This window comes from Theobroma umbraticum, unplaced genomic scaffold, assembly GCF_002168275.2.
Source record: "Theobroma umbraticum cultivar Fairchild unplaced genomic scaffold, ASM216827v3 scaffold_51.0, whole genome shotgun sequence".
Classification (NCBI taxonomy): Eukaryota; Viridiplantae; Streptophyta; class Magnoliopsida; order Malvales; family Malvaceae; genus Theobroma; species Theobroma umbraticum.
In genome coordinates, this window is record NW_018397260.1 from 5,598,366 (window position 1) to 5,625,214 (window position 26,849).

The 26,849-nt window shown below is 34.8% G+C and overlaps 7 protein-coding genes across 7 annotated transcripts; 1 reads left to right on the forward strand and 6 right to left on the reverse strand.

The window, feature by feature from the left end:
- The first annotated feature begins 682 nt into the window (after positions 1-682).
- LOC110416799 (uncharacterized) lies at positions 683-1,492 on the forward strand. Its single transcript, XM_021428890.2, has one exon. The coding sequence runs from the start codon at positions 824-826 to the stop codon at positions 1,238-1,240; it is 417 nt and encodes a 138-aa protein (XP_021284565.1). The 5' UTR covers positions 683-823; the 3' UTR covers positions 1,241-1,492.
- A 2,012-nt stretch (positions 1,493-3,504) lies between these two features.
- On the reverse strand, positions 3,505-5,291 carry LOC110417170 (blue copper protein-like). Its single transcript, XM_021429401.1, has 2 exons — positions 4,884-5,291; positions 3,505-3,971 (listed from the first exon to the last, which is right to left on the reverse strand). The coding sequence occupies exons 1-2, from the start codon at positions 5,056-5,058 to the stop codon at positions 3,679-3,681; spliced, it is 468 nt and encodes a 155-aa protein (XP_021285076.1). The 5' UTR covers positions 5,059-5,291; the 3' UTR covers positions 3,505-3,678.
- Positions 5,292-6,120: 829 nt separating this feature from the next.
- LOC110416808 (blue copper protein-like) lies at positions 6,121-7,287 on the reverse strand. The gene is made up of 2 exons (XM_021428904.2): positions 6,992-7,287; positions 6,121-6,727 (listed from the first exon to the last, which is right to left on the reverse strand). Exons 1-2 carry the CDS (start codon positions 7,155-7,157, stop codon positions 6,327-6,329), a joined length of 567 nt encoding a protein of 188 aa, XP_021284579.1. The 5' UTR covers positions 7,158-7,287; the 3' UTR covers positions 6,121-6,326.
- Positions 7,288-10,674: 3,387 nt separating this feature from the next.
- LOC110416679 (RNA-binding (RRM/RBD/RNP motifs) family protein) lies at positions 10,675-12,793 on the reverse strand. Its single transcript, XM_021428721.1, has 4 exons — positions 12,308-12,793; positions 12,060-12,158; positions 11,247-11,534; positions 10,675-11,135 (listed from the first exon to the last, which is right to left on the reverse strand). Exons 1-4 carry the CDS (start codon positions 12,653-12,655, stop codon positions 10,998-11,000), a joined length of 873 nt encoding a protein of 290 aa, XP_021284396.1. The 5' UTR covers positions 12,656-12,793; the 3' UTR covers positions 10,675-10,997.
- A 939-nt stretch (positions 12,794-13,732) lies between these two features.
- LOC110417045 (uncharacterized) lies at positions 13,733-16,437 on the reverse strand. The gene is made up of 6 exons (XM_021429226.1): positions 16,018-16,437; positions 15,664-15,936; positions 14,765-14,922; positions 14,490-14,595; positions 14,277-14,402; positions 13,733-14,150 (listed from the first exon to the last, which is right to left on the reverse strand). Exons 1-6 carry the CDS (start codon positions 16,207-16,209, stop codon positions 14,013-14,015), a joined length of 993 nt encoding a protein of 330 aa, XP_021284901.1. The 5' UTR covers positions 16,210-16,437; the 3' UTR covers positions 13,733-14,012.
- A 477-nt stretch (positions 16,438-16,914) lies between these two features.
- LOC110416825 (uncharacterized) lies at positions 16,915-19,126 on the reverse strand. The gene is made up of 5 exons (XM_021428929.2): positions 18,633-19,126; positions 18,452-18,535; positions 18,265-18,347; positions 17,965-18,167; positions 16,915-17,155 (listed from the first exon to the last, which is right to left on the reverse strand). Exons 1-5 carry the CDS (start codon positions 18,851-18,853, stop codon positions 17,060-17,062), a joined length of 687 nt encoding a protein of 228 aa, XP_021284604.1. The 5' UTR covers positions 18,854-19,126; the 3' UTR covers positions 16,915-17,059.
- Positions 19,127-23,599: 4,473 nt separating this feature from the next.
- LOC110417104 (uncharacterized) lies at positions 23,600-25,160 on the reverse strand. Its single transcript, XM_021429314.2, has 4 exons — positions 24,820-25,160; positions 24,663-24,745; positions 24,343-24,542; positions 23,600-23,852 (listed from the first exon to the last, which is right to left on the reverse strand). Exons 1-4 carry the CDS (start codon positions 25,086-25,088, stop codon positions 23,712-23,714), a joined length of 693 nt encoding a protein of 230 aa, XP_021284989.1. The 5' UTR covers positions 25,089-25,160; the 3' UTR covers positions 23,600-23,711.
- Positions 25,161-26,849: the final 1,689 nt, after the last annotated feature.

Here is a 26,849-nt window from a genome sequence, read left to right on the forward strand (position 1 = left end):
AAAATCATTTTTTTCCTTTGTTTTAATTTTATACACATTAAGCTAAAATTTTTCTAATTGTTTTTTCTATATTTGAAAACGATAGTCCCTATGAATAAAATATTGGACCAACAACGTGCCAATCATAACGGTAAGCAGAATTTTTGTTCATAATTAAATTAGGAATTGCTTTGATCAAAGAGAATTTTCTGGTTTTTTATTTTTTATTTTTGCCGAAACCGAAAAAGAAATTTTAAGGAAAAGTTTGCACCAACGATCACACGCCGTTCATCTAGAATGCTTGAAACCAACGCGTGTTGGAGTTGTCAGAAGGAGAAGTTAAACGGTTGGGATTCTCTGATTGGGATCAGAATGGGACACGTGTATGTCACCGATGCGTTTGGCTTTTACCTTGTAAAGTACAAACAAAGTCTCTGTTCTTGGAGATTGATTTCACTTGTTTCCCTAGACTTTTTATATATTGTGAAATCACCCCTTGTATTTTTTGGCATTGCATTAAGGACACATAACGGCAAAAGAACAACCGATGTAAACTACTCAAACAAAAATAGTAGTCTAGTTAGTAAAAATCACTTCTGGACTAAAGTGAAACTGAGCATCAACTATAGGATCTGAGCAGAAAATATCAGAAAACTCCAAACTCTAAGAAGGCATAGAAGGAAGCAAAAAATTTGTCAGTCAAAAACTCCCCCAAGGCTCCCAACCCTGAACCCTCTATATATATCTCCCTTCCTCTCTTGTCTCTCTTTAACGTACTGCCGCTCCTTCTCCTCTGCTCTCAGCCTATTTGATTTCTGTTCAGGTTATCTCCTTTAAAATTACAATGGCCAAATCTTTTGCTTGCTTCGTTCTCTTAGCTCTCATAGCCAGCTGCGCTCTCGGCCAAGCTCCCAGCTCTGCACCAACCAAGTCACCACCCTCTTCCTCCCCAACTCCAGCTCCCAAAACCTCTCCAACCAAGGCTCCCACCGCTTCCCCAACCGCTTCTCCACCGTCAACTTCCACTCCTCCATCTTCGGTCCCTGAATCTTCTCCAACTTCCTCTCCTACCAGCTCTCCTCCAGCCCCTCCCACGGCTCCTGCGGGTGCTCCAACTACAGCTTCCTCTCCCACAAACTCCATCAGTCAGCCACCCGCTTCGACTCCAACTTCTCCAACAAGTGCCGCCGCTTTGAATAGAGTCACCGTCGCCGGATCTGTTGTTACAGTCGCTTTGGCAGCTGCTGCTTTGTTGATGTAGATCTGACTTTGGAGAGGACTTGGATTGATGATTTTATTTTAGGCCATTGTTAAATTCTTATTTTTCGTAGGAATCTCAGTAGTTTATTTCTTTTTTTTGTTGATTTTTATTTATATTTTGACGGTGGTGATGATTTTATATCTCGATAGCCTGTTGTTATTTTGACGGTTGAGATTCGATTGCTTACTCTCGGTTGTTATTATATTATTGTCATTATTTTATATTTATGTATCTCTGTTTACTTCAGTTCAATGCGATGTTCACTCCTCAGTTGTTCTAATTCATGCTTAACTATCTAAATCCGGAAGTTTAAGAGTCTTTAATGAAGAATCAAGAAATTTAAAGGCGTGTGTGAGTGATAATAAGTGGGAGCGAGCAAGAGTCCAGTGTCGTGATCGTCGAACGTCAAACATGCGAGTGAGAAAGAAAGTGGGCGTCAGAGACGTGGAGAGTGGAGCGGTGTCTTGTCTTTATGTGATGATAGTTTATGTGTTAAGATGTCGAGGGACAGCTGGAAAGACCGAGAATAGTGTTGTATTTTTTCCCTCGCGTTTTTTTTTATTTATTGGGAGGGGGGTTTCGATGTTAGCTTCGGGGGTGGCTGAGGAAAAACAAGTGTCACGTGGTCACAGCTGGTATTAGTGGACAACATGTTGCAGACTCCATGTGCAGAGTCATCTTTAACAACATGTACACATGCTGTACCACATATGAGCATGTTCCATGTTTGTAATGATGGATTTTTGACTTATTATTCATTCTTATGTAACCCCAAGGACACCAAAATAATGATATAATTCATAATATCATGCAAATTATGGAGATGCATAAGGACATTTGAATCAAATTTATGTTTACAAATGACACATTGAGAGAAAGAAAAGACAAATAGTAGAGGTGATGATAATCAGTCAACAATTCACCATCTACATTAATCTAAAGATGCCTGTATGGATGGTTGAAAATACACAAGCCAACTTTTTCACTTTTGAGAAAGACAATGTAAGACTGGAAGATATATGTATACTAGTGTAAATTGCGAGACCCCACACAATGTAAGGCAAAAGTGGGTAAAGGCAAAGACGAAGGCAAAGGCAAAAAAGTTTTGAGGATGGAAAAATAAAGTTCTAGGAAATTGGAGAATGTTCTGGAAACCGAGCCGACTCTCTCACAATTGAATGTCGATCATCATGTGGACAACTCAAAAATCCAAGACAAGGAACTCGTGCTGCCAGATTGGCCCAAGAGTGAGTTAAGAGTATTATAACTTTTGGGGACGAAAAGCATTTAGAATTTGAAAAGGGTTCAAGTTTAATCTAATGAGTTGTCATTAATTGGAAGATTTTGTGTTTATGTAACTGATGAGTATAATTAAAGCCATAAGTTATGTATCAATCTGTTCATGTACAAATATACAAGTCTAGAACTTTGCCTCTCAGTAATAGGATTTTGCATTTACAGCATAATTACAAGCTTGGCCTGCCTAGACAATTTTCCTTATCATTGCTGCTAGACATGCAGGCAGACAGGCTGAATGAATCTGAAAAGAAAATTGTGAAAGGAGAAATTGCTCTGCTCTATAGGGTCATGGGCATATTGTGAGATCACTGCCTCTGAATACAACACTGTCTTGCAATTCTAGTATTAGCACAATCATAGAAGAGTCACCAATTTAATTTGAATGGGGGCCTCCTGTTCTGACGCCTACTCAATAGTCTCTTAAGCTTAGGTTTTTTCTTTTTTTGGTAGATATAACAGCAAAAATAACAAACTATTAAGTTAGTTTTTTGAAAAAAATATAATGTATCCGTAATAAAGTGATATAAAAATAGACTCAATTTAAATTTAATCTACATCAAGCACTTTTAAAAAAAGACATGTAAGGTAATTGAGGATGATGAGAATCTCAAAAGATCGAGTGAGGGAAAATATTAGATTAAGTGTTTCAAAAGTAGATAAAATGTTTCAATTTCACATTAGATATGTAATAAATTTTAAAAAGATTATAAATATGAATATTGTGTATTTTGATTAATTTTTTAAAAGGACCGGATAACGATGTCATGAAGTTTTTAACCATAATCTTTTGGTCATTTCATCTTCAATCTTGATTATAAAGATTAAGGAAAGAAAGTCTATCTGTTTTTGAATACCAGAATTATGGGACTTGAGCTCAAGGGGATTGTTAACGGGGTTACTGGGATTTTCAGTTTGTCCCCACAGTGCTGTACATCAAAGACAATACAAACAAAGAATGCAAAGAAGATGGGCACGGTTGCTATATATAGGTCTATCCCTGATTAGGGTAGGCACCCTTGCCAAAGCTTTGTAAAATAAGCAACACAAACAAGGCATGTTATCAGAAAGGGCCACACATCGAAATCAGAGAGCCCCTGGCCCTAAGAGGAGAATTCAGGTAGGTTAGCTATATATGGAGGTCAAAGGTGTGTGCTTGAATTACTAGCAGACGGGGAGGAAGCAGCAAGGGTGGCGGGAGTCGACGGTATCCCAGATGGCAGTGGGGTTGATTTCGCCGCAACGTTGACAGCAAGCTTCATGCCTTGCCCACAGTGGCCTACCACACCACACATGAAGTAATGAGGGCCAGCAGTAAGGAGACGAATTCTGGTAGAGCCACTGTTGTCTGTGGAGATTGCGTTGCCCGCAGTGCATGTGTTGTAGTCATTTTCAAACACTTCATCCACAGTATGGGCACTAGGATAATTGAACACTAGGAAACAAATTTCGATCAGCATGCAATTAGTTCAATATGGATCCTGAATATTTTAATCCAAATGCATTAATATGTAACATCTAGATAAGTAGGCTTCGGGTAAAATGAAGCAAGCACATAGAAGGAGACATTGGGATGTAGACAAGGAGGAGTCTAGAATGGCTAGGAGACAGAAAGTCCAATTAGAATTTCTCCCTTGAATTGAGGGAAGTAAAATGGAATTGAAAAAATATATGTTGATTTGGTTAAAAATTGAAAAGATATTTATTTTCAACTGTTTTTAAAATTTTAAGTTTTACCATTTAATTAATAATAAGATGACAATTTCTTATTAGCCAGCAATATATATATATATAAAATAGAGAATATATATACTAATAATATATTAAATATAAAACACATTTATTTCATAATAAGTTTGAAGCTGGACGGTTTAATAAGTACATCAATACGTTAATCTATGTTATACATCGATTTTGAGGTTTAGAATTTTTAAGGATTTTTTTTATCAAAGAAAAGAAAAAAATTGAAAAATGGAAACAAAATAAAATAAGAAAATTTTATAATTTAAAATAATTGTACAAATATCATCAAATATAAAAAAATTTCAATTTATAGTCTTAAAAATAACAAAATAACATATGGCAATGCATAAAAAGTATAACTATTTAAAATAATAAATTATAATGATAATCTTCGATGAAATTTAATTCTGTCATAAAGTCTAAATAATCAGTAAATAATATAGAATTGGGTTATAGGTTTTTTTTTTTAAGAAGAAAGAGAGAGTGATGGCGAGAAAAGACAGTGATATCTTTTGTTAATTGTTTTATAAGTGGGTGAAGGGAGGAAAACAAAATAAAAAATTTAGTGACATATATAATAATGTTATGGGAATTGAACACTCACAAAGGCTATCACCGACTGTAAAGTTCTTGCCTTTAGCCCATGCATTATAATCAACACCAGGAATCCAGCCAGTGGACTCACCAACGGTGAAAACTACCTGCCGGCTCGGCACGACCATGCACGACATGGCTAGCACAAGACAAGCCATTGCCACCCCTGACCCTGAGCTTGCCATTTTGTAACAAAACCAGGACAGAATAAAAACACAGAAGGTAAAAAGTAAAAATCAGCTTTCTGTGATAAAAATTTCTGAAAGGGAGCTGTTTATATAAGATTAGTGAGTGGTGGTGAAACTGTGGAAAAGCTAAACTCGGCTCCACTTATTGCCTTACAAAGCCTATTGTTTTGTGAGGAATGGCTTTGGGGGAGAGAATTCAAAGGATGATGGCCTATCCTCTCTCTCTCTCGTTTTTTTTTTTGGGTTTTTTTTTTGGGAAAGCCAGTTCGAAAGACCTTAATTATGCATGAAAGGTCAAAGAAAAAAAAAACGCCTACATTTAATGTGTGTCAGTATATAGAGAAACTACATAAATACTTTTAAATGTGCGTAGGCAGTCCTTTTATTACTTTTAAGTAGGCAGATTAGGGTCAACAAGGAAACGGAAAATGGGCCTTATTAGAATTTGACGGGTCAAACTAAGCCCAAATTTTCTTATAACTTTTGGAACTCGAGCGTTGCAAGGGTCATTTCAAAACCAAACCCTCCGATGTGTCCATCCTGCAATGCAAAGCGTTACAGTACGTCATATAATTGGCAAAATTACAGAAGAATTACCAATTGATTTGAATTGACTTCCTGTTCTGTTAATCATCCAAATAATATTTTAGCCTTGCTGGGTGTATTAAACAGCTAAAAATATTAGTATAAAAGTCCAAAAATGTTGGAACAAATTATTCAAACTAATCATGATTGTCAATAGAGTAGTTGCTTTTCTTTAGTTGTTGTATCAGTATTTTGATCAGATTTCAAGTTCATGGTGGATTATAGGGATTATGGAAAGGGAGAGGGCTATCCCCCTGTCTTGATTCGGACTCCTTGATCATCCTACCAATATAGGAAACTACTCCTCTCAAAGACATCATCCTGTATGCATCATAGACCAACCTTTTGGTGTTACCTTCTACATTTGTCCTGTTCTTCCTCTGTTTTCTTTTGGCAAATTTTTAAGTTACCATTAATCACAAATTCATTATGCTCTGATTTGCTGGTGTCGTCAAAGGGCCTTGAACGGGACTATTGAAAAGTTCAATCAATATGTCCACATAGAACATGGTACAACAATGAATAATAACTTACATATACCTAATTATGCCATGAAAAGTAACCTGCTCAATCATAAAGATAAGCAATGATCCTCAGTACAAGCAAGATAAAATGAAGAAACAGAGGAGGAGATCGGCACTGCCTCTATCCTGACCAAGGCGGACACTCTTGGCAAAAGCTTATGAAATGACCATCACAAATATTGCAACCCAAGTTGTCACAAAAGCAACAAATGGGGAGAGACTCCATGAAGAGGAGGAATCCGGTACTTTAGTTGTTGTAGTTGTTGTTGTTGTAGATGGTGTGGTGGTTGATGGTTTATCACTGGAAGGCGGTGAGGAAGAAGAAGATGGTGACTTGGGAGCTGCTGTGGATGAGCCTGACTCCACGGTGACTGCAAGCTTCATGCCATTGCCGCAATGGCCGATCACACCACAAATGAAGTAATGAGTTCCGGCAGTCTTGAGAGTAATGGTGGTGGCTCCGGTGTTGTCTGTTGTGATTGCATTGCCCACGGTGCATGTACTGTAGTCACTTTTACTTACTTCATCCACAGTATGACTAGTTGGGTAATTGAACACTAGGAAACAAAATTTCAAAATGTTAGTTGATGGAATGAATCAAATATTTTTTGACTAGAAGCACATGGATATGAAAGATGTAGATAATTAATACAGTGTATGTTCATGCGTCTAAAGATGTTGATCAAAAGTGAAGTATAATTCGAAGCTGTGAACTAGTTCAATCCGTAGCTTCATTTGATGATTATGTTAGGGATCGGGATTTTTCTTCTCTGTTTTGGTTGCGACTGGAACTTTAAGGAAGGGGAAATTTAAGAACTCACCAAGGCTATCGCCAACTTTGAAGGTCTTGCCTTGAGTCCATGTGCCATAATCAACACCAGTTGACCAGCCAGAGGTGTCGCCAACAGTGAAATCCGTGGCCAAGCTGGGCACAACCATGCACAAGACTAGCACAAGACAGGCCACTCCGACACTTGAGCTTGCCATTTTGTGGAAAAACTAGACAGAGTAACGGTGTCTAAGCAGAGAGATAAAAGAACAGGAGGAGCTTTTTCTGATAAACAATTTCTGAGATGGGAGTTGCTTTTTATAATTCCATGAAAGGGGATGGAAGGAGTAAAGTTCGGACCACTTATTAATTCCATACAAAACCAACATTTGTGAAAGGAATTCATTCCAAAAGTGTGACTTGGGGGGCAGATCCTATACCTAATGAAAAGGGAAGTGGGTCCCTAGTCCCTACTCCCTACTCCCATCTCTCACTTTTATTGCCTCCACTTAAATAATGTTTGTTATGTAGGGTTATCGCAGTGGTGGTTATGATGTTTTGCTACAAAGCCAGTTCAAAAGAAATCAATTATGGATTCCATATAAACGGTGCCTTTATCTCTTCTAATGATGGATTGTGGATGAAGAAAAGCAGGAAAGTTCTTGTTTTCTTCTCATTCTTGTAAACAGGTTCGTTGTTGTCATCATGTAGTGTTGCCACCATTTGCGTTGTGCGAGAGGTTCCTGTCAAGCAGATGAAGAAGGTCATAATCACCATAATGGAAAAGGAGAGCTGTGTTATGCAAACAGGGTGGAACAGGTAACATGCTTGAAGCCTACTCAATAAATAAATAAATTAAATTGTGATCGATATTAAGGGGACTAACCCTCGCATCCAACAAACCCCCCAAAGGGCAGTTTCCCATTGCATGCGAAAGGATGATATCATACCTTGGACTTTCAACTAACAAGAAGCTGGAATTGTCATGGGCATTTAGCTTGTGGAAAAACACAGGAAAGAATTTTAAATGCATTAATCTGTTGGCTTGCGAAAGTTATAAGAATGAGGAATTGATTGCATTATGTAACAATGTTGGGGGTGAAAAATTGTTGCAACTCTGCTTTTTTACCAGTTGAATTGACACATGAATTGAGCAAGAAAATGAAATAAGCAAGGAAGGGGAAGGAAGTGTAAAGAAGGGACAATAGCCTTTGAGCTCTTACTTAAGGAATGCATAGAGAGTCCCTTTCATTGTTAATTATTTGTTTTAAAATATAATATTTATCAAACATTTTCTTTCAGTATTCAACTTATGATTTTATTTTAATTAAAATATAATGATTTTTTATTTTATTTATTTATAAATTAAATAGATTTTCTTTGAATGGATAGAATTCCAAAAATCACATTGTAATCTAAATTAAATTTTGAAATAAAAAATTGAACAAGTGTTAATCGAAATTGAATATTGAGTACTTAATTTTCATATTTACGACATTGGTAAAAGGTTCCTTTGCTTACGAGTGTTTCCTTTGATTTTGTCCAAAAGAAAAAGGTTTGAGGAGAACGATGCATTGTCCAGATTATATGATCCAAACCTCCCACCTAACCTGAGACTAAAAGTCTTCATGAGTGTGATTTAACTGAGGTGATGACAGAAAAGGACGGTCCGGTTCCCTTATTTACCCAAAGTTAAGGTGCAGCCACCACCACATGCCAGGATCACCCAAAAGCCGAATAGTTCGTGTCTTAAGTGTAACTAAAACTAAGGAGGTAGGTTTGGTTGGTTGATGGAGCGTGTTGCGGTCCAGTTGGTTTCGGCCAACCGTCCTTAAGATCCGAATCGAGCTACCCTGGGTCGGGTTATGTGAATTATCAACCCCTTTTATCAACCGCACCCTTTTGTGAAACCTTATCCGCCCACGTCCCAACCTTTTTCATTAGCTAAACATGCTTTTGCTCTTCACCCTGGGACTGGGTGCAATCTTGTTGTCTTCCCCCTTTTATGCGTTATGGGACCTCAGCCTCATCAAGGCGGCCAACCACCGCCAGCAAAGAAGGCATGCTAACAAGTAATAATGATGTAACAATGATGTAATAATGACTTGTGTACCGTTACACATCATTTTAATTCATTAAAACAAACAAATTGCAAGTCATGAATTGAAACAGAACAAAAAAAGAAAGAAAGAGTGAAGTGAAGTGAAGAGTGGATGAGGTAACTGTGAAATCGATATTGAATGGAAGTCTTTTTCAAACCTAATAAACATTTTAACAAGGTCTAGAAGCCACATTTAGCATATTCCTGGTTAGGTAACTGTGTGTCCCTGCAGTCCAAAATAGATTGACAATATTGACCAGAATTTAGAAGCTGAATGCCATGAGGAAAACAAAACGGAAATTAAAAAAAAAAAAAGCCAGGTATACGTGTATACAGAATAATTTGGTGGACTTTCAAAATCAATCGCATTTCCTCTTTGACTATATTCCTCTTGGAATGGAAATTTCCATTACCCAAAATAGTTTTGATTTCTCTTTACTACCAAAGTCCAAAATGTTACAAGCATGTAATGTATTGTGTCACAGCAAATGAAGGGATTAAACTAAAGCTCTTTTGCTTGGAATTTTGGGATTGGCTTCACAGTGAGAAAAAAGGATTCCAATGCAAATTTCCTCTACAGTTGAACTTGCAGAAAACAGAGGAACATTTCTGTTTTCCTCTTCTTGCTACCTAAGGGCATCATCTTCAACTTTTGCAAATGTTTGGGGATGATTTTTGGATACTTCTGTTTTACTCTGCCAGGATGCTTTTGCATAACTTCTTTTCCACAAGAAACCCTTTCTGAAATAAGCAGGGACGATTTTCAGGAATTCTTTGCATTGAAAAATTTTCTTTTCCGGAGAGAATCTGAAGCAAACTATAGTGCGTAACAGAGAGCAAAAAAGGAATGAACAAATCGAAACTAAAAGAAAGCCCAAGACAAAGAGACATCAACAGCAGAATGCACCTTATATTAATCAAACCTGAGTGTGGAAATCTGGAAGACCAAGCATCTTTTCTAACTTGCCCCTACCATCTTTCCATAAGTAGCCACGAAAAACGCATAGCTGAATTCCTCCTCGCTAGAATTTGCTGCTACCTAGCAATAAGCTAAGGTCATCTAGTGGCAGGTCCATGATGTTAAAGAGCAGCTGGGTCGTCATTCCAACGTAAACATATATCTCTTTCACAGACGTTTCAAAGTTCAAAACCGAAGGAAGACCAAAATGGTCAAGGTCAACATCCAGTCCTTAAGGAGACTTGAACTGAAGTCTGGTGTGTTCAAAGCAACAGACATTACAAGGAGACTGCCAGGCTCTTTGGAGTTTGGAATGATTCCGAACTTAAAGATCTATTGGGTTTCTAGACGCCTTTGACTCAATACTGCTGACTAGAAAGCAAAATAAATGAGGAACACAGATTTAATTGCCTGAAATATGTGATAGACAAAACTAGTTTTGGACACCATTCTCTTGTCACTGATGCAGATATATTCACGGTTAACAGTGTACTTACATAATTTAAGCCTTGTGCCTTGACATGAATCCTAAACTTGCAATCTGTTAGGAGTGATATCGGCCTTGACAGGCGGGGCTTCCTTTGCAATATGAACACAAAGATACGGCGTTGCCCGCACTTTTTTAACCCAAAGTACATAAAGCACAACAGTGGAAAGATTTCTTAGAAGGCCCATGTAGTCCTTGCTCTTAATTTCACTGCATTTTTGAATCCATTGTTAAATCCTAAGATTATCTTAACAAGGCCTAAACAGGCTCACGGTGAATCTATGTAACAGCAGTTGTTATATGAGAATAGAAAGGAAGATTGATTGAGCCTATAAAAGAGCCAATCCCCCAACTAGTACTTGTTTTGCATGAACAGAGCTCAAAGGACCCCCCAAAAATTAACACAGAGCTCAAAGGACTGAAACATTCACGTACTGATGTACAGCTATATCCCCTTTTTTAAGAACCTTACATACAAATGACGCAATCCCATTGCTCTGTACATAATCAATTTAACTTTCCTCAGTGTCTGCTTGCTCCAAATCAGAGTTCAGCTCATTTGATTTATCATCAGGCTGTGAACTGTCATCTGATTGAACTTTCACAAATTGTCTACTACGTGCCACCCGAACTGGTCTTCCCATAAACATCTACAGAGGAATAACTTCTTAGTTTCTTGATTAAAAAACTAAATGCAAATACCTATCAACATTGCCCAACCAATTCAAATAATCTAAAAAATTTGTTAAATCATGAACTACCTTCCCTTGGAAAGCAGACATCACTGCATCAGCCTCTTTCTTGGATTTGAATGAGACAAAGCCATACCCGGATGACTTTCTTGGATTATCGTTAAATATAACTTCAGCAGAAACAACATTAGCACCCTCAGAACTGAAAAGCTCTTTAAGATGTTTAGCTCTTGCTTCATATGAAAGATTTGCCACAAACAAGTTAAATGCTGGCACCGGCTTCGGCTTCTCAGGTGGAGAAGGTCTCTTCTTCTTAGGTTTAGCATAATTGAGCCTTAAAGTACGACCCTCAAATTCCTACTCAGTAGTCATAAACAGATGAGAAATTTTCAGTTAAAAGTAGATGCAAAAAATTTGTCAATAATCTAAAAATATAACTAAGATAATAGTAAACAAAAATCACTTGAAATTCATGCCTAAGTGTACTCTCAGTCATTACTCTTAGTCAGGGAAAATAAACTAAGGTACACAGTGAATCCATAAAAGGTTTTGCTAATAAGTGCCTTACAAGCAGTTGTTACATTAGTATTTAAGGAAACACGGTAATTCAATGTATTGAAATCATCACTTTCACATGATTCTCAAGGCATGAATAAAAATGAGTTCTTAAATAGTAATCTTAATGAGTAAATTCAGGCATTTATTAGCAAAATTCATGCACAAGTAAGAAAAACCTGTGTTAATACTAGGAAATTATATTGCACTTTCTAGTTCTTGAGTTTCATGACATCTCAAAAGTCAAAGCCAAAACTAGCAATTCAAAAGAAACACTTAAAAGAAGAAACACTCCCAGAAATAATCAAAGGCAATATCCTTCCTTACATATGATTCGAGATTGTTGAGAGCCGCAAGTGCCTCTTCAGGCGAAGCCATAGATACAAATGCCAAACCCCTATTTCTGGTCTTGTTATGCATAGAAAGCTAAACCCAACACAAGAGAACAAACAACATACCAACATTAATATATCAAGTTATCAACCAGAAACCAAAACCTAAATTTAATAAAAAGAAAAGATTCAATTCATAAATCAAAGAGAATCCTAAATGAAAAAAAAAATGTTGGCAAAAACCTCAACATCTACGACTGTGCCGTATTTTTCGAACAAAGAACGAATGTCTTCCGTGGTACAAGTCCAAGGCACGTTCTGGGCAATCAATCTAGTTTTCGAGAACTCTTCTTCTTGTTGTTCTTCTTCGTTTAGTTGTAGAGCTGGGTCTTGGGTGGTGGCAGAAAAATGGAGGACGAAATTACCGCTAAATCTTTTAGCTATCAAGGGAAGGGTATTAGTAAGAGGAGAAAATGGAGGGGGTACACAGGTTGAAGAGACGTTTTTTATTGAGTTAAAGTTGGACTGAGAAATCAGTTTAGGTTGGGGAGAGACGAGAGAAGATTGGTGGGGAAGGCGAAGCAGAGCCATGAGAAGACAGCAAATCAGTTCAGTTAAGTGTGGTGTTCGGATTTTATGGAGGTTTGGAAGTGTGTTTCTTTGAGGATTCTGAGAGTGAGAGGTGGATGGTTTGGATAAGGAGACAGACAAGTCGATTTTTTTGGGAGGCAAAAGCTATCTCAGACTAAATATATCAAAAATGAAAGTATCCGTCCTACGCGGCGAATTTAACGTTAAGGTCAATAAATTTGACCTTGCGTAAAATAATTATTATATAACAATTAAAATAATTTTAAAATTTAAAATAAATATATGAACACGACAATCAAAATATGTAAATTTGAAATAAAATAAATCTTGTCATAAATGTATAAAAGGTGAGAAATATTGCTAAACAAAATAAAATAAAAACTCAAAATTTAATGATTCTAAAAACATATTTTAAATTAATTTCTATCCTCTAAAATTAGGAAACAATAATTATTACATAAAATTTAAAACTAAATTATTATAAAAATCACAATGTTTCAACTTTAATATAAATGTCTGAGATTAAGGATCCAAAAGTCTAAAGTTGAAATAAGCCTCCGTAAAATATTATTAATTTTAAAATTGATTGTTCGTTTCATACAATATTATTAAAATGATTAAATTTGATATAATAAGTTTTTATTTTGGATTGAAGCTTAATAAACAATTTAAAAACCATACAATATTTAATGAAATAAATTATGCATTTTTAACAACACACATTAAATTAATCATACGATTTATATGGAAAGATTTTTGAATACAATAACCAAAGGGATCACCCATTGTTAAGTTAAATCACCCACAAATACAAACAAAATCCCTTAAATGGTTTTATCCTAGTAAGGATTGATCCCATTTTAACAGAAGCCAATCGATCCACCCATTTAGTGATCAATCCCCTATTAACTAAATTATTACTTTTTTAAAAAAGTGATTTTAAACAAACAATTCTTAAAATTTAGCCCTTTCAAGTTAAAAAGTAATTTTTTTAAAAAAACAGTTAACCTAAATATATGAGAATAAAAATACAAATACAAATACTAATAGTTTGATTGCCAAAGAAATTAACAATTTTAAAATTGCTAAAATTTCTCATTACTGCATTAGTTTGAGCAATTATCTATTCTATTACATCAGATTAGTCAGGACAATGCTAAAGAAAACCAAGAGACTGAAATTACCTGTTAGAGAAGGAATTTTCCTTTCAGTCCAGACAACTAAGGTATTACACACAAACTACAAACACCGTAGCTTCAGAAAAGCTATCTGTAAAATTCACTTCTAAGACCATCATTGATACAGAGAATGACCAAAGGACAAGAAGTTAGATCCTATCATGCATGAAATCATATCATCACTTCTTGTGCATTCTCGAGTTGGGGGAGTTATATCGCAAGGGTGACAGAGGCTTCCTTGCTGAATCTAGATCGGTAAAGTCAATTTTCTTCTCAATCGGGCTGCATGTCTTCGGGCTTGATTTTCGTTTGTTTGTCTGTGAGTAGAGTCAAGCAAAGAATAGCATTAAATTAATGCAGCAAGTGCACTTGTGTTTACATATAAAACAAGCACTCAAGTGCAGACCAACAGATACAGAGAATCCAACAGAATCCTTCCTCACCTTTGCAGATGCACTACCAGAATGCTTCCCACCAGAACCATGGAGGTTCTTTTCTTTGTGATATTGCATGAATAATCTTTTGTTCTCCTCATCCAATATGTTGTTTTCTTCAAATAGAACTTTGACCTGTATAGATAAAATATCTTGTTAAGGTTTGACAAGGAAAATGCAAATTTCAACAAGCACCCAGTGTGCAAGGTCCTTAGCTTTCACCTCCTCTTCAGCTTTATTAAGGTTGATCCTCAGATGTTCCTTGTCTTTCTCAAGGGCCTTTAATTCAGCAGCTAGTGACAAAACTTTTTTAGTTGAAGGCCTCAACCTGCAAAGCAGAATCATACGAACTGATTCAGCACATACTTTGACTAAAATATGAGAATAATCCTTAGCAATAAAGAATGATAAAGCCTCTTTAATTGAGTGACACCAAATATTCCATTAACCAACAGAGATGCAAAGGCAAATCAAAAACAATAGAAGAAAACCCTCACCTATGCCACATTGTAAGCAACTTTTGACATGATTCAAGTGAATTATTTGCCTCCAAGAATGCACGTCCTGATATAACTTCATCTTTACAAATCAATGTTGCCAGAATTGACTCAAGCAAATTCTCTTCTACAGACATGCCCTCTGAAGATGAATCGATCTTCAAAGAAGGTAAATGTTTATCAGCCAGTAGATATCATAGTACTAGACAAAACTATATATGATGGCGGGTTTTCTAATCAATCATAGACAGTCAAAAACTGAATTTTTTTTTTATCTAAATTACACTTTAGCTTCCATACATTGGAATCAAATAACATAAGTAGATGCCCTTGACTACCTTTTGAATTTCTACAATGAACCTCACAAACTCAAAAACAAGATCCCAAATCACTCAACAATTTGAATTCTTTCCCTGTTCCCATCCACCGCAAACAATTTTAGAACTGTTATTGGAACCGTGGAATATCAAAGGGGAACTAACATGTATCAAGATGACAAGCTTATGGATTCAATTACCAGAAGAAAGGGACAGAAGAGGGATTGTACCACTCTAAAGTTAAAATAAATATATCATTGACTGAACTGGTATTGGAGGACTCGTGCTTGAACTTTATAGTTAGTTATTGCTAACATAGAAGGTTATAAGAAGGCATGTCTTCAATCCGTAGAACATCATCACCATTTAGCTTCCAGATGCACAAGTAAACAATTAACTGAATCTAACTTACAAATTATAAAAGTTAACTCCACTTAGGAATCAAAAATTGATGGCACAGTCTTACAAGGTAATACTTATAAAGCTCATAAACACTACCATCGACTGCTCCATAAGCATTACCATTATTCAAAACTCCTCCAACAAACAATAAAGAAATGAAAGGAAAATTATTCAAGTTACCCGTTGGCTGTCATAATGGTGTTTGTAGAACCTTAATTCTTCAGTTAACTTCGTCAACTCCTCTTCCAATTCATGGACCCTAATCTCAGCTTCCTTTGCCCTCTCATCAGCCTCATTCCCAAAATCCATCAACGCCTCCCTATCATGATCATAAAGCGAACACTCTCTTTCCCATTTGTTACACTGAGTCAACAAATTCGCACACTCCGCTGCAAGCTTCTGATTCTCCTCCACGAATCTCTTCAACGCCACCGCATTCATATTCGCTTCCGCCTTTTAAAAAAAAAATTAATAAAAATGTCAATAATTTCACATTCAAAATATAAATATATAAACTTTTTTTTATTGCATGACCTTTGATCGCTCGATGATTTGATCTTTCTCTTTCAATTTTGAGAGGAGGAACAGGCACTGGTCACGGAGGCGACGCTGGGCCTCTTCGGACGAACGGAGTTTCAATTGCAAAGATTGGGTGGAGATTTGAAGACCTAATGAATCTTCGATTGTCTCTTTTATGTAACCATCTATTTCTTCAGGAAGATCCATGATTTCGATTACACAAAAATTTTGATTCTTGAAGAACCCTAGATCTTGCAAGTTTTTTTCTCAAAAACGATCTTCTTTTTGAAGGAAACTGTAGAATTGAAAGCAAAAAAAAAACCTAAGAAACTAGAGATATTGAGAAACTGGAGTTAAGCTTCTGAAACCAGAGATCTTGAGGGGAGGCGGGGTGTCTTTTGGAGAGGGAAATTTTTATTTTTCTCGCACTTACTGTTTCTCTGCTCTGGGTTTTCAAATTGAAAGTAGAGAGGCTGAGTAGCCGTTAGAGACAGAGTAGCCCCATTGCCGACGTGGCAAAATTTTCATTTTTTGTCCTTTTTGGAGTAGTGGGCTTACTTTTATTAGGCCCCTCTGTTCATTAGCCCAAAGGAAAGCCTGGCCCAATTAGATTACTTGGATTTGTCATTATTAACGATAATCTGTTTGTATTTAATTATTCGTTGAGAAATGATAAATAGAGCAACGACTGTATCCTGGAAATAAGGCTAATAAAATAAATATTATACATACATTTAATTTTATATTATTGTGTATTTATTATCGTTGAGTTTCTTTAATCTTTTTCATAAATCTTTTTATTGGTTATAATTTGAGGTATAAATAGGAGAGTTATTTTCAACTCTCTAAAGTAAGGACTCAAATTATCAATTTGAACCGACCTAAGGCATAGACTTTATACTTTATAGCAAGTTAATGCGGAAAAAATCAAATGAAAAGCCAATAAATTCAACTTATGTAACGAGGACATTGTCCATTAAAAAATTTACTGTTGATAAGATACATTGACTTCTCCTAGTTACTTTCTAAAGGAGTTGTTTCTTGCCACGTTGTGAGCCTAGGCTTCCTTGGTATTCTCGGCGCCTTTATCGTCGACTGATTTAGCGTCGAGTGATTCCATGTATGATTCCATCTTGTCTTCCATTTCTTGCACCTGCATATTTTAATTGAAAACAATAACGATTAATATCAACCATAAAAGCAAGTATATTTTTTTGACGTCTTTAAAAAAATTAGATTAAATCATTTTAAATTAATGTAAATAAATAAATAAGCTTACGCCAAATAGCCAATTAATCCAATTTGACCAACTAAACAAGTTAGGTTTGTTTAATATTTATTTCTGTGGTACGCTCTTGGGGATTTTAATTATATTTTATATATAACAAAAGTTAGTCTACCATCTGGAGGCACCAATAATGACTTTTACGGATAAAATACTGTTCATGTTAGAAATTTAGGATGGGGAATCATGGAAAAAGGGAAAGTTATCCTTTTATAAAAAAGTAATTAATCAATCATTTGAAAAAAACTTAAAAATAAACCTCACACCCTTCATTTCAGAATAATCTTTTTGATAGATCAAATATTAATAATGCCAGACTCATACCAAAATCGATTATGAACCAAATATATAGTTGCAAGTTGAATGTTATGGTATTATTTCATTACAGAGAAGTCAAATTTAATGTTAGTCAACGAGGAGCGTGATCTGATCAACTTTTTGATTCTTATCTTGTGTATTTTATTATTGATTTTATGATTTTAAAATATAAATGAATTAAGAAACCAATTCTCGTTCTTTTCCTTTGTTTTTGTCTTTTCATAAAAGAAAAGTAAAGAAACTTGATTTTAATTAATCTTTTCCACAAATAAATAATGGGAGGATCAGGAACACAAACTACAGCTTAATCGAGGTTTATGGGCTAAGAAGGATTTTTAATTAGGTGAAGAATATTAAACCTTATCAATGAGATCTCCTGCACGACGTGCGTTCTCAGCTGTTTCTTCTGCTAAATCTTCAACCAATTGAAGAGTAGCTTGAAGTTTTCCACCTTCCGGCAGCCGATCACCAACCTCATCTGCTATCTTCTCCACTTTCTCAGCCACTTCTTCGACAACATCCGTTATACGCTCAGCTGCCTCCATCATGTTGTCAGCCTCATCTATATGTATATATATGCACGCAGTAAAGAAAAATCAAATCTCTTAGTTGCAGTCTCTCATTAATTTGTTTAAGAAGAAGATGAAGACCATCCTTACTCTTCAGTTTTAACAGTGGTCCCCATTTGCTGGTCGTAAAGGGTAGCAATACTGATATGATAACTCCCAGAATCCAGAATTGCCTGCAGATAATATAATTGTGACACCTTCAGAATAGTAGGGAGAGTAGTCCTAATGTAATGACAGAAAACTTTTCCGATCCAGTAGATTTCTATATTTCACTAACCAGTTGGTACCCGCCGGAATAAGATTAAAAGGAAATGGTGTAGCTGGCCCTGGTTCCAAACTGCAGCAGACAACCATATTGTTCCTGCATCCACTCGGTATATCTATTAGGGAGAAGCAGCCAAAAAAACTAGCATAATGGAGATTCGAAGTCCAAAAAAGGAGAATAAAAACAAGATTACATCTTCCTGCTGTTTCTGTTAGTCTGGATTCCAAGGCCGCCGGTGCCGAGTGGTGACGGCGAGGTTTGGTTCCTCAGAGAAAGCTGTTCATCCTTTTGGTTTGAGATGGCCAAGAAAAGACCAGTTTTAAGTATGGCAGGTTGAGATCTGCATAAGGAGTACTCCTGATGAAGGCACTTAACTTTGCAAGGAAGAACCGTTGATGATCCGGTCGTTAACATTTTCTGTGATGAAATCTTGAAGCACCTTTCAGTAAACGCAGCAGCAGAAAACTTCCCTCTTCTGGAGAAAATAACAGTAGAAACTTGAACAAGTAGAAGCTTTGTGATAGGTTCATGAATCAGAGGCTGCTTTCCTTTTAGAAAAATATTGGGTGTGGTTGGGACTAATGACTACACCGGACCAAAACATTAAGAGCTACCCGAATAGTAGTTCTTGTGATTGAGTATATGGAAATAATGGAGCATGCATCTTGTTTCGTTGCCGTAATAAGATTCTTTCTTTTAATTGAAAAGGTGTAAACTGTACTGCACATTTTAGATATGCACAACATTGCTCTCATTGTAACAGTAATTCAAATATATATTTTGCTAAAGTCAATGAAATCCTTGTCAATAACAAGTTATTAACAACTAATTTCATTAGTGCACTCTTTTCAATTATTTTAAAAATTATTTACCTCAATTCTGTTGAGGTATTTTAAATACTTAAAATTGACGGTGGATGGGGAACGGCTGTACACTCAATTTCAAAAATTTTACTTATAACATATGTTTAGTGGTCTCAGTAAAGACATTGGGTCAATACGAATTCGTTTTCATTTTACCACGGAAAACGATAAAAATGTGTTTTAACAGATAAAGGGAAAAAAATTGCACAAGGTAAAAGAAGAAGTATCGTGAAGTTCGGAAAAAAGAAAGAAAGAGATGTTCAAATCTCTTAATTTGTTTTACTTGTAAAATTAATTTTACTGTGATCATTTGTCACTATATATTAACAAATGATTTCTCCGCTAATTACATTAAGAAATATGTAATACATAAATTACATATTAATAAATAAATAATGATTCATATATATCTTTTTTGTTAATTCTAATATTTTTAGTAATTATATTTTTGTTGCATATTTTATGAATCAAATATAATCTAGATTTGATAATTTTGACACGATACAATAAAATACAAAATTAAATAATGTGAATTTAGATTTATTATGTTTTGTGTCTTAAACATATCAAATACTATATTTGCAATTAAACATGCTCAAATCTCATCATCATTGTTTTTTTGTTAAATATTTTAAAAAAAATAAATTATGTAAAAAAAATCAATTCAATCTCTATTTTTTTATTGAATTCAAATAAGTTCATAAACTTCTATTTCAAGTCAAATAAGTTATTCTTTCTAACTATTGACTAATTTCTATTAATCAACGATACATATAAAATTTTTATATCATATTATCTGTCACGTGACAGATAATGTATTATTAAAAATTATTAAGTAAGATTGGGTAAATGAATAAAAATGTAAGCACATAAATCTTAATCGATAATATTTAATGCCACATCATCTACTAGATGACATAATATAAAAGTATCACATATACTATTAATTAATAAAAATTAATCAATAATTAAAAAATTAATTTATTAGATCTGAAATAAAACTTAAAAGATTTATTTAAACACGATAAAAAATAATGATTGAATTAATTTTTTTTACATAATTTAGATATTTATATGAATATTTAATTTTTTTAATTTTATAATGTTGAATTTGAGTCGGAATCTCATAAAGGACAATTAATGAGAAGAGGACGCAAAACATGATCTTTCACGATACAGTACAGCTGGCTGCTACTTTTTTAATATAAGCCAACTAATCACGAAAACTTTCAACACGTGTATCATGTGTTATTCTGAATCTTAACTTAGAAATTGTAGCCATCTCTCTCTCCTCCTTTTTTTTTTTTTGTTGTTCTCTTTTTATGATGAAAACAGCGGTAGGTCATTGTTTTCTCTGTAACTTGCAAAGGCTTTTTTTTTTAAAAAAAATAAATATATATGCAACACAAGAATAATTTAATATATTATTATTAGATACATCAGTAGTAAAATTGTAATTAATTTTACAAGGAATTTCTAATATATTTATATATAGATTAATATTAAGTATTTTGTGAAGATGGAGCATGTTTTATATGCTGGATAATTAACCAGAAACTTGGAAAGTGGAAACCGAACAAAATGGTGGACTTTGACTGGCAGAGTGGCAGTGGCAGTAGCTGTGGCAGCGGCAGCCTGGCTGTATGGTCCATGGTGTCACCCGAAAATAGAGTTTGGGGACGACCATTAATTATTGATGTTCACAGCTTTCAAGTAGAAAGGGCATTTTATGCCAGAATTATTGGACCTCCGCTGGCATGAAACAACTCCACAGTGTTGCAGACAAGGATAATTTGTTTTTCATACATAAATTAATTAATATATTGTAGACATGTTCATGCAGCATGTATACATACATCTTTCTTTTCTTTTTAGATATGTAAATATTGAAAAAGAATATTAAAAAATTTTGGCAATAAACTTTTCTATTTAAAGATAATAAAAAATTAATAATTCATATGAATGTTTCCGAATTGCTCCGAACTTGGAATATGCAATGATTTCTGGTGTGGGCTAGCAATAAAAAAATAATTTAGTCACATTTCAATAATTTGGTCTTATTTCATGCTGTATCGATTGATTTCCGTCTTGGGTTAATTTAACCTGATTATAGTAAAGCCCAACATAATTACGTTGTTTGGATTTAGGTAAGTTTGTTTTTTTTTTTTTGGGTTAGATCTATCCAAACCCTTCTCATCAAATATTTAATTATTTATGCCTTTTAAAGGTACAACGTGCTCATTACAACTTAAAGATTTCATCAACATTGATGATTATTTTGGACCTCAACTCAAAAAGAGAAAAGTTCATAGCAGAAGATAATTATGAGCAAAAAGAATTGTTTATGGCAAGAAATACGTAATATATCTATCATTACATCAATTATTTTTTTTATAAAATTACAATTAAATTATTATACTTTTTTTTAATTTTAATTTTTTATTCTAATATAATTAAATTTTTATCATTAAGTATGTTGATATGACATTTTAGAATCGTGATGTTAATTGTAAACATATGATAAAAATATTGATATGATAATTATAGAGAATCTGGTTAAATATACCCACTTCCATGTTCCTCAATTTGATTAAAAGTTTACAGTTTCTGTTATTTTGATATAAAAAAAATTGTAATTCTCTTCAATTTTTTTTCATAAAAAAAAATCTACTTTAGTATATATTTGAGATTTCCTGCATCCAGAGAGTAACTCTGCAGTCTCTCAAGGATTGGGTTGCTTCATATGCAGCCAAAATATGTTTTACATCTCTATTCGCGAGTTTTGCAAATTTTGCTTCCCATAACAACTTCAATAATTCCTCAAAACGAGGAGTTTTGAGTTCCTCAATGGATGATACACTGGGAAGGTTGAATGACCTCTTCCTTGGAATTGAATAGGACGGCTTATCGATCATGTATTCTTGCTCAATTATTGGTAGATGCCGATGGGTTTTGAGAAATCATGGGTCTTTTTTATATGTAATTTTATCTCTATAGTATTTTGGCTTGATTTGTAATGATTATTTAATAGAGTTATTATAAGAAAAAAATAAGAATTAACTATGTGATTTTCAGAGAGGGGTGAAATTCAGGGGCAGGTTGAGGAGAGGATATGAAATGAGAATATGAGAGTAAATACTCTGTTGCCAGAGCATCCATAAGTCTGATCTATGACTAAATTATGCCCTATGATGTTTGATGGGTAATTAAGGCCCCTGCACTTTATTGTTGTTTTGTCCCATTAAGGAACCGGATGCAAGAAGCAGGATCTGTAAGCCATCTGCTGGCATTGCTCTGCGAGTGACAAACATGGGTAACTTCACCTCCAATAGACTATGGATAGCCATGTTCTGTAAGTTTGACATTGAATAAATGTGCTACTGAGATCTGATGTCTTTTTGCAAATGGAAAGCCTGTGGGGAAGCATTGTGTTCATTGGTGCCTCTGCAACTACTTGCTCTTTCCCCATCAAGTTCAACTTCGAAAAAGATGACTAGAAATTGAGTTTAAACTTATATATATATATATATATATATATGTGATAACCAAGTTAACATTCCTAACATATTTATATTCTCTTCAAACTCAATAAAGGCCATGATGTTGGAAGTCGAAAATTTAATGCTTGAACTGAGCTACTATTATTAATTTAAAGGTAAACAATGACAAATCAACCAATGCTAAATTCAGAATTTCTGAACCTGAAGAAATTTAACTTATGTTTCTCTCAATTGACATGAGTGTAATGCTGTTTTCTCAACATCTGCTACAACTATTACAACTCTTCACATCAAATAAAACGCAACAAGCAGATTAGAGAAACTTCTGACGCGAAACACTGCAATTTCTTATCAAGAATTGCTTTTTGTTGCCCTTTCTTCTCTGATAGGTGGATGTTGATATTGCTCGCTAGTTGATTTTTTTTATATGTCATGTGGTAATTGCACGTCATCATTTTTATTTCATTTGTGCTGATGATATTATATTAAAACATAATTAACATCACGTCAATAAAAAATATTATATTAATTTATTTAAAATGTCACATCAATATATTTAATAATAAAAATTTAATAGTATTAAAATTAAAGATTTAAATTATCAAATTAAAAAAATATAAAATTCAATTTACATAAATTATTATGTATGAATTAAATTTATATTTTTTTATATAAAAATTAATTTCATAATTTAATTTAATTATTTTTACCTTTTAAAGGTACCATGTGAGCATTACAATTTAAAGATTTCAGCAACATTGATGATTATTGTGAACCTCAACTAAAATGGAGAAAAGTTCGCAAAAGAATGTAATTATGAGAAAAAAGAATTGTCTATGGCAAGAATTACGTAACATGTCTAATGTTACATTAATTGCCTTTCTTATAAAATTACAGTTGGAAAAGGATTCATGGAACTCCGTATTCACCCTTGTCATCTTCCTTTGTCTGAGGATGACCCTTGTCATCTTCCTTTGTCTCCTTAGCTTTTTCATCCTTGTCGAAGAAAGATTCCACCTGTTTTTCCACATCGTCTATCGCATCTTCTACCTGCATTTTCAGCATTTGTATAGTTTGGAATTAGCAGAAAATAATTAATTTTGACAAAAATCCTAAAACAAGAAAAAGAAATTTAATTATATTAACAAACATAATCAATTGGAAAAAAATACAAGTGCATGCTGTTTTTGCCCTCTGGATATGAGAAAGTAGACATCTAACATGTGCGTGGTGAGTACTTTCATTCTACGCATATCAATTGTCAAACTGATATAAAACAATTAATTATTCCAATCAGGCTACCATATTAGACCAATTCCGCTTCATTCTAAACAATTCAAATCAGAGGCTAGTTGCTTCGTTGTCTTGGATTTGCAATAGGATAAGACAGAAAACAGTGATGGGTTGAATCGAAAGCAGCATTAATCATGTGCTAAGCTACGTAGGATAGACTTAATAAATACCAACTATCTAGTCCTATATAGTTAAATAATTACACATGCTAGAAAACATGAGATTAGGTAAAAGCAAAGCAAGAAACCTTGTCGATGAATTCTCCTGCTAAACGTGCGTCGTCGGCTGCTTCTTCAGCAATATCTTCAACAAATTCAAGGGCATCTTTAAGTCTGCCTTCCGGTAGTTGATTACCCACCTCATCTGCTACTTTTTCCACTTGCTCGGCCACTTCTTCTATTATATCTGTTACGGTTTCCACCGTGTCTATGACAGTTTCAACTCTGTCTATACACCATTTAACATATCTAAAGTGAGGCTCAAGACAAGAACTACTAAACGATAAGCAACTTAAATTGACAAAGATGATTGGACATGAATATTGATAATATAACTTCTAGTCCTCACCTTTCAGTTTTAATAATGGCCCCCATTTGCCCCTCCAAAAGGGTAGGATTATACTGAACAGCATTCCCAGAATCCAAAGTTTCCTGCTAAGGGAAATCACTGTGAACAAACCATATTGCAATACGAGAGTGAAAATGCAGAATGTTGTAAGACTTACCAGGAACCAGGAGAAGGATCAGAAGGGATCGGAGGTCCTGATCCAACACTGCTGCAGACGACCATGCTCCTGCATCTGTCACTATTTTGCAGTCTTAGACTGATTCCCAGCGACTGCACCTTCTGATGGTTTCTTAGAATCGGATGTTTTCCCTTTTGTTTTGACATCACCAAGAGATGACTAAAACATAGAATAGCAGGCTGGGATTTGCACGACTCCATTCGAAGGCACACAGCATTGCAAGGAAGGATGGATCCTGAAGTCGACATAACTTTGTATGATTTCCTTAATGCCTATGAAAGTCTTTACGTTTATGCAACAACAGTAAAATGAGAAAACTCACGACGAAAGAGGCTAATATATAGATTACAGGCAGCTAACAGGAAGTTTCTTAAAGAAATCATTGCGTGTGGAATGAAAGGTAGAAACGGTCGAAACCTAATGTTTTTTTACATGGCTGTTTGTTTACGTGGATCAGGAAAAAAGACTTATCATAAATTTTCCAAAGTCAAGGAATCCCAATCCTCGTTTTTCGTATGTTGAATTTATTACATTCTTGAAATTTCTTTGATATTTCCTCATTTACCTACTTATTAATATTTCATATATATTATTTTGGATAAGCAGAAATTCAGATTGAGTACATAATAAGTAGTTTTCTTCTCTTATCAATTCATAACCAGCTGCCAGCTTGAAATGAGCTGAATGCTAAACATTTTTTGCCAAGACTATATATAAGGGGTTCTAAGAGGATAAACCTAAAAAAATGCCAGTATGGTCATGACCTATATACGTCTTGCTCGGACAACTCGCGGTGCCTTTTGCATCGGTAGCTGTATTGTGATACATTGCAGCATAAATTGCATGTCCTTGGCCGGACACAGCATATCAACTTGCGGACAAGCTTCCCTAGATTCGGTAAAAATGTAAATTAGCCTTATGTAATGTCAGCCGCCCGCCAGTTTGACACCCAAATTTTTTTCCTCTTATTTTCCAACTTGCCCTCTGATTTTAATCCTGAGTCAATTATTTGGTCATTGGTTCTATTAGTCATTAGGCACCAAGTCATGGGACGAACACTGTTGTCTTGTTAACGACCTTTTCTATACGACTCCAAGCCCAACAATTTCAATAGACGCGTTTTCCCTTTTTGGGCTGAGTCAATTTTTTCCTCTTTTTGGGCCAACTGGCATTGGGGATAAACCAAAATCTTTTTCCATTCTGTGCAAGCTTGTGACTGGATGAGCCTTTTGTACATTTTTAGGGACTAAAATTATAAAAGACATTCGCTGGCCTTGAGGGCCTGAGTTTTTGAACAGGACGTCCTAGTTATGTCACTCATTAAACATAGATTCTCAAATTGTTTGGGGTTTTAGTAAACTAGGATTAAAGGCTTCCTCCTCTGCATCTCTAAGGTCTAGAAAGCTCGATGTGTATGTACCAAATAAAGTCAAGCTCACTTATTGTTAATGATTGAATGTGGTTGTCCCTGCAGACAAATCGCAGCACGCCCGCTGCCAGGCTAATGCTTGTGTACTCTGCAAACAGGCTTACATTTACGAGCCCTTGGCCTGTCTGTCAAGCTAAAAATCCACAGAATCTTAACTTAAATTCACAAATTTAATCCATCTGTATCAAAAGATCATTTCAATTAGACCAGCAACTGGATTCACAGCTTGCTACTGTCATTCACTACTCTGATGTTTAATTTTTTTGTTCCATCTAAGAACCTGAGGAGGCATTCTATTTCATCACTGAAGGCCAGGTGTGAGGTCAATAAGAATAATTAAGGAGGAGAAATAAGATTAATAATATACTTATAGCAGATATGAGGTCCATTTCAACTCGACAAGTACACAATATCCCCTAACCATGACCCGAGGGGAACCCGACCAGAGATATAGTTAAATGCGCTTAATCAAAGATGTAATATGATCATCATGATTAGGACCAGCTACCAGAAAATGGCAAGATTGTGGAAAATTTGATCCACCATGAGTAAATTATAATAAAAGTCTAAAGTCATGGCT